We start from the raw sequence: 8054 nt of genomic DNA, 5'->3' as shown, positions 1-8054 counted from the left end.
TCCAAAATAGATCGAACGAACGAATTATACAGAAGAATCAAAGTTGAACATTGTTTAAATTCCCTACCAACTCTTAAAACAAAACCAAGCATTTGATATGCTTTGGCTGTGATATAATTTATATGGGCAGCAAAAGTTAATTTGTAATCCAAAAAGACACCCAAATCTCTGACTTCAGTCAACCTAGTCAACGAAGTTCCGTTCAGAGAGTAATTAAATAATATAGGCTTAGTTTTCCTAGTAAATGATATGACGTTACATTTATTCACGTTTAAGTGCAAGGAGTTCATAGCACAGTAACGACACAAGTTTTGAAGATCCTCCTGTAGGAAGGAACAATCACGTTGATCTTTGATTACTCTAAATATTTTCATGTCATCTGCATAAAGTAGGAAATTACAGTTACTAAAATGACCAATAACGTCATTTATAAATATATTGAACAGCAGTGGACCAAGGTGAGAACCCTGCGGTACTCCAGAGGTAACTGGAATAAAAGAAGAGCAATGACCTTTTATATTAACAGCTTGGCTTCGTTCTCTGAGGTATGATTCCAGCCACCGTAAGAGATCACCATGTATACCGGCTACCCGTAATTTGTGAATTAACAACTGATGGGAGATCTTATCAAACGCCTTAGAGTAGTCGGTGTAAACCACATCCAACTGTCCACCACGGTCCATAGCACAAGCCACATTATGAAGAAACTCACACAGATTAGACTCTGTCGATCGCCGATCAATAAAGCCATGCTGTTGTTCTATAATTAAAGGTCGGATATGAGGAAAAATAGCATCATAGACGATTTTCTCGAATAACTTTGCAATGGTATTTAATTTTGAAATAGGTCGATAATTTTTGATATTATGTTTGTTTCCGGATTTATGGATTGGGATGACATGGGACTGCTTCCAGATTTTTGGCATTGTACCTGTATTTAGAGATAGCTGAAACAAATAACAAATGGGCGACGCCAGATTGTGATAGCAGGACTTATAAAACACGGGAGGAATTCCATCAGGTCCACACCCTTTGTTAATATCCAACTTCTTTAGGTAACTAGCTACTTTTTTCTCACAAACTTGAACTGATCCTAAACCTAAACAGTGACCATCAGTGAAACCATCCACAGGACCAGAAACGAACGAGAAATTACCATCGTTTGGTTCGTAAACAGATTGAAAATAATGGTTAAAGGAATTGCATATATCACGACCATTACTTATGGATTTACTATCCAGAAACATTGTGGCAGGTAATTCGGGACAAGCTTTTTTAGATTTAACAAACGACCAAAAATACTGACTATTCAATCTCAATTTAGTTTCAGCATTACTGATATACCGATTATAACAAATCTGAAAAGTCTGTTTTTCGCGCCCACGTAAAATTTTAAAAGTATTGTAGTCACTTAACCTTCCGTATATTTTCCACTTTTTATGAAATTTTAACTTTTCTTTGTTTATTTTTATTAATGATTTAGAGAACCAGGTTGGATATTTTGTCTCTGTCACTCGTCGCTTTGGAACATATTTTTCAATAATATCATATAAGTAATCGTAGAAATTATTCAAAGCAATATCAATGTTCTCCGAATTAAGCATACTAGACCAATCACAGCGAGAAAGCTCTAGGTTAATATCATCATAATTAGCAGCGCGAAAGATGCGAACAAAACGCGGGATCGGTCGAAGATAATTCATATTCAATACAACCACTTTAACAGTTAAAGCAGGATGATGAAAATCTTCCACGATAAGAGGTTCTTTACAGTGCTGAACAGTGCATTCGAATCCTGCAATGACGAGGTCCAGTTGCTTATTGTTTTTGTTAGGAATTCTGTTGTATTGACTAAAATTTGTAAAGTTTAAAAAACAATGCATAGCTCTGATCAAAACATCTTGATCATTAGCATTGATTATATTTGGGTATTCCTGAGAATCACCCCACAGAGCGGATGAAATGTTAAAATCCCCGAGGATTAAATATTCATCGGTTGGGTTATTTGTGTAAGAAGTAGAAATAGTTTCTAAAAACTCAGTCATAACATCAAACTGCAAACGGCAATGTGGAAAATAACAGCAATAAATTCGGTATACTTTAGGGTGGGAAGAAATTCCTAGCGTAAACGATACCTCTATTATATCAGCAGCTGCACCTGTAACATCGATACAATTTGAGGATCGAATTAATAATTCACGTTTTAAAGCAATTAAAACACCGCCACCTAACGTATCTCCTCTCAGGTTATAGTTTCTATCACATCGGTAAACATTATAACGGTGATCAAACAATTCAGCATCAAATATGCCTGGTAAGAGCCAAGTTTCGCATAAGCAAATTACATCGTAATCAGAGCATAAAAGATTTTGGAGAAAGATATTTGTTTTGGTCCTTAGCCCACGCACATTTTGATAGTAAAATGAAAGTTCAGGGGATGCCATTGTTAAATAAGTGTATTAAATCACCGCATAGATAGATATACTGAAAGAAGCACATAAAATAAACAAACATTGTTAACACAAAAAATAGAAACAAGAGACCTTGAGTAAATATGAGTAGACCCCCAATTAATAAAAGTGTGTTCAGATTTGCTAAATTACATTTGAACAAGTAACTTCTCGACATCCCTCGATCAGCTCCCATGACTATGCCATTAATTAAAAACGTATTAATTAAATTAAAGATTAAAAAAGTAAATTGAGCTAGAAATATAATACTTATTTTATCTTGTTTAAATCTTTATAATCTGAGATGTGAATCAACGGTGTGTTATCCGCCTGACGAACCATGATCGAACAGTTCTTAACCCATACGAACTTGTAGTTTCTTTCCTTCGCCAATTCCTTGGTACGTTTTAGCAAGACTTTATTGGCTCTAGTCAAATGGTCGTTGAAGTGAATAAAAGAGTTGTTGCCAGAATAGCCAATATCACAGGCTTTTAGTTTTAATTTTCTCGCTTGGGTTAGGAAATCGTCTTTTTTGTAACGAGCCTGAAATCTCACAACGATGGGTTTAATTTGTTTATTATCTCTATCTTTCGGAGCGACACGTGTGATAAAATCCAAATCACTGCTTAGGTTTAATGGGAATTGAAATTTTTCACCTATGACTTTTAGGATTTCAAAGAGATTTTCGCCCTTTTTTTCAGGTATACCATAAATTTCAATATTTGAACGTCTGGACCACTGCTCCTTTGTATTATTATCATTTTCTAAGCTTTTAATACTATCTTTTAGATTTGAGACCTCAGTAGCCGTTGTAGCAAAAGATTTAACATTTTTTTCAAGCGTTGAAATAGTTTTGCTGAAGTCATCATATCTACTGTTTATAAATGTGATACTGTCTTTTAAACTAATAATTTCTTGCTTAATACAATTTAAATCTGACGAAATTCTATTCATAATTGACGACTCCAAAGAGCGGCGCAACTTTTCCATCTCTTCGGATATAAGTAATCTCTCGAATACAATCAGCTGATAATGGATTATTATTCATAGCAATAGGGGATTTCAATGAAGACGTGCCACCTCTACGTGTTGTAATGTTCTCAGGACTTCGTTGCAACAATTGAGCGCATGAGCGTACTGGGGTATTTTCAGTATTCAGGGATATTGACTGATGTGTGGAACATTCGGGGCAAAACCAGTTTTTTTTATATTCACTTGACAATTGTTTCTTTTTGTCAGTTGGAAACAGACAAGCTATATGATAATTTCGTTTACAATGAGGGCAAGATAAAATCCCAGCACTGCCTTCCGTTGTAGCTTTGCAACAGGCAAACTTCATAATGGTTAGAAATTATAGTAATTAAAAGAGAAAAAAAAAAAAATCAAATTTCAAATATTATGTCCCCTGTCAGGATCGATCTTCCGACTAATTGTTCTATGTCCAGTTCACTTCGCACAGAGCTACGAGTGTCTTGTGGTTAGTTGCGAAATAATGTTTCTTATTGTATTAGGTTAATCTTCACGATAGATGACAATGTCACTTTAAAACTTTTGTTTTTAATATACCGTCAACCACTTTTATCACTCACTGTTTACACAAAAAGTTTCTAATGTTAATTTTAATAATATATCGTGATGTATAACTCGTATTCAACTACAAATCAGATTGTTTTTGATAACTGAAGCAACACTGAGAAATATTTCTAGCAAAATACACTATTTCAATTAGATTTGAATTTAATTTGTAACCCGCTTGTTCAAACACGTACGCTTCACACTGACGTAAGCGACTGACCGACTGACTGATCTATGAACAGAAAACTAATACAATTCACGACCGCTCTCGATTTATCTCGATGTGAATAGGAGGGCTTTAAACGCCATCGTTAGCTAAATAAATAGCAAAGGATTTCAAATGTCGTGGTAAAGTGTAAGTAATTAAATTGTTTTGTTTGTGTCGATACCATAGTGTAGAATTTTTTTTCACCAAAATTTTCTCTCAGACAAAATTATGGATCTGTGAACTTTTTGGCATCTAATAAGGATCCACACATAGCGAGCAGCCTCGCGACGCATTTTCCGTGCGAGGCTACATGCTATGTGTCCCTGTTTTATTTTTCTCCCAAGTTCCTTTCTACTTGATTCTAAAAAATTGCGTTACCTTTTTCGAGTGTTTGTATGTGTGTATATTTCTTTGGCACGCCCGACAGCCTAAACCGCTGGACGGATTTTGAGGTGTCGTTGTAATCATCAGAATTGTGTTGATGACATAGGCTACATAGTACATATATTACCTAGCAGTCGTCTTCTTTGTTTTCATAATAATAATAATTATTCTCACGACTAATTATTATTTCCCACACCGCAAGAATTCAAGAGAACTCGCAAACATTTTCCAAACCCGCGCGCCAGCTATAAATTACCCAAGTTAGATACGGCTATTTCCTTTGTGGAACAAGTTTCACTCGTTTGTTCAGTTTTATATAAAGTTGTGTAATGAGAGATATGTTTTGATTAAAAGTGTCATAAGGGTGCTATTTTTTATGGTATTACTAGGTTTCCGCCCGCGGCTTCGCCCGCGCAGTCAAAGAAAAACCAGCATAGTTCCCGTCCCCGTGGGTAATCCGGGATTGCGTCATTTTCCCGCGATAAAAAGTAGCCTATGTCCTTTCTCGGGTATCAAAATATCTCCATACCATATTTCATGAAAATGGGTTCAGTAGTTTAGGCGTGATTGAGTAACAGACAGACAGAGTTACTTTCGCATTTATAATATTAGTATGGATTTATGTGATGTTTAATATAGTTAAAAGCTTTGAATGAAAGCAGTGTTCACTACCGTCTCTATCTAACAGATACATACTTTGCTAAATGCTGGTAACAAGTAAATGTAAATCAGTCGAAACAATATTTACATAAAACGATGGCAAGATAGCCAGAAAAAAAAACAAAATTTGAAATTCATCTCATCGTCATTCTTCATCATCATCACCATTGACATAATACGGTTTACCCATTCACTAGGACAATTTTAAACCTACCAAAATCCCTATAAGTTGATGAGGTAGGTGATTAGCCAATTTGTGCGTCATTGTCACTTCAAAATGCCACTTATAAGTGGGGATTATAAATTCTCGAATCCCATTTCCATGAATCACGGCCAGATAGTTCCAATATACATAAAATCATAAAACAAAAACGTGCCTCGAAACCGAATGAAGGAGGAACAAGTTATCTTTGCAATGGCCGATTTGGCAGCCTTTCAGAGTGAACACGCTTCTTTTGGATTTCTTTTTCAATACATATTATAGTGTTCCGAGGTTCATAGACATGGGCAATTACGTTGGGTTAAGTAAGTATGTAAAACAGTATATTCTTTAAAATAGTATATTAATTCTATAAAACCCAAAAAAATATTTTATAAGCAATATAGTTCTTACACTGTTTAGTATGTTAGGTACAGGTATAGGTATCTACTCTTTTAAATAATTGTATATTTCTACAACTTTCCTAAAATTAAATAATTAATTTTAGGAAAGTTGTAGAAATATCAACTTTCCTAAAATTAATTATTTAATTTTAGGAAAGTTGTAGAAATGTCAATTAATGGCATTTAAAGCTCATGGCTTACTAAACATCAAAGACAAGTAAATAAACATAACTCATATGACATTCTCTTTAATTTCAATACGTTACAAAAAAATTACATTCAATTTAATTTTTTAAAGTGAAACTTTTATTACATCGTCTCAAACTTTTTGGTCTGTGTAGCGCATGTCGCGTGTATCGCGGCTGCCGAGTAGGTATACCTACTCGGCAGCCGACCGACACGCGACATGCGCTACACAAAGCAGTGTTCGGAACCGTTCGAACAGTTTCACTTTTACCGTGGTTTCATAAAACCACACAACATTTTTTTTTTTCTTATATTTTAATGTAGAAAATTATAATAAATTTAAGCTCGCATACGTGCCACCTTAGAAATGCGTTATTACATTTTTACCTTATAAAGCATTTTTACAAAAGAAATTCCACGTGTCTCTTTCTAATTCGTTAATTAAAATGACCCAAGTTATGACAAATCTTCAGAAAGTTATAGATATTTTCTTAGAAATGTTCCATTTTGTTTTTCACATAGGTATGCATCCATGTAGTCAAGTTTCGTATCAAATCTTTAACTAGGTTGTAACTAAATCAAATTTAATCAAAAATCGTTTAGCAGTTTAATAAAATTAAACCAAGACACTCACGCTTAAAATAGTATAATGAATTAAATTATTTCTTATTCATATATTTGAAATCTATCTTTAAATATGGATATTTGTATATATATGTTCACCGTTATTGTAATAACGGTGAACAAAATCAAATAAAAAATATGTAACACAATGGTGTTAACTTTAGCATATTTAAACAAGCTTAGTCTTAAAATAAATATCAATACTACGTGCTTCTACGCCCGCGCCTAGGCTTGGCTTTCCGCCACCTTATAAATTACATATTAGATGGCTTGCTAAATACTTTATATGTATCGTAAAATATAATTTTATTTTTATAGTCGTGTCGCCAAAACACTTACGATTACTCAAATCTAGCTCCTGTAATAATTGAAACTACGAAATATTTCGTTTTGTATGAATCACATTTTAATCGTACAATGACCAAATAATGAGTAATATAAATATTTATTACTTTTAAAAGAAAACTCTCAAGTTTTATAAAACAAATATTACACGTGCATACAAATTGCATAAAGAGTTGATCTCATCTGTATTAATTTACTTACAATGCCGTACTTGTTACTAGCTCATTAGTCTATCTCGTTAGCGCATTCAATTATGCCAAGAGATAAAATTCAAGATGTGGTAATTACACCCTAAAATTAAGTAAATAATTACCTATCCCTAATAATTAAGTATATAATTATCTACATCTATACTTAATAATATTATAAAGCTAAAGAGTTTGTTTGTTTGAACGCGCTAATCTCAGCAACTACTGGTCCGATTTGAAAAATTATTTCCGTGTTATGATAGCCCATTTATCGATGGGATATAAATCATCACGCTTAGACCAACAGGAGCGAAGCTATGCGGGTGAAACCGCAGGACACAGCTAGTAATTAATATAAGACTATCTATACAATATACATTTATCCCATAATTAACATAGCAATTAAAAAATCCACCGATATTTTCAGCTTCGCTTTTTCATTCGGTTTGTATCCCGGATTTTTCATTTGAACACTATAAATGCAAAGAGGCATCGCAATTTGAGTCGGCTTTCAACCATATAAGAGGTATAATTGTTTATGATACTTGAAAATGGATATTTAGGAATTGTCTCAACTGTATGGGTGTATGGGTATAAAGAAAAGTACTGTCTATGTGTTATTTTGTCAGAATCGACCCACAACAAAATTTCAATCTTATTACCTTCTTATTACATAGTCATCCAGTCCAAGTCCAGTCATTATCGAAGTGTTTAATAGCAGAATATAGACATGTATGATTTGTAATTACGTTTTCTACTAGTTCACACGTCTACAGTGGAGCTATGATATCAATACACACAAGTTGCTACAATTCAACTAAGGAAAATTTA

The 8054-nt window shown here is 33.8% G+C and overlaps 1 protein-coding gene across 1 annotated transcript; it reads right to left on the bottom strand.

Annotated features, from left to right (window-relative positions):
* Positions 1 to 1951: 1951 nt before the first annotated feature.
* On the bottom strand, positions 1952 to 3440 carry LOC123699574. Its single transcript, XM_045646549.1, has one exon. The coding sequence runs from the start codon at positions 3438 to 3440 to the stop codon at positions 2721 to 2723; it is 720 nt and encodes a 239-aa protein (XP_045502505.1). The 3' UTR covers positions 1952 to 2720.
* Between the last annotated feature and the right edge of the window lie 4614 nt (positions 3441 to 8054).

This window comes from Colias croceus, chromosome 18, assembly GCF_905220415.1.
Source record: "Colias croceus chromosome 18, ilColCroc2.1".
Classification (NCBI taxonomy): domain Eukaryota; kingdom Metazoa; phylum Arthropoda; class Insecta; order Lepidoptera; family Pieridae; genus Colias; species Colias croceus.
This window is presented reverse-complemented; position numbering and strand designations above follow the sequence as displayed.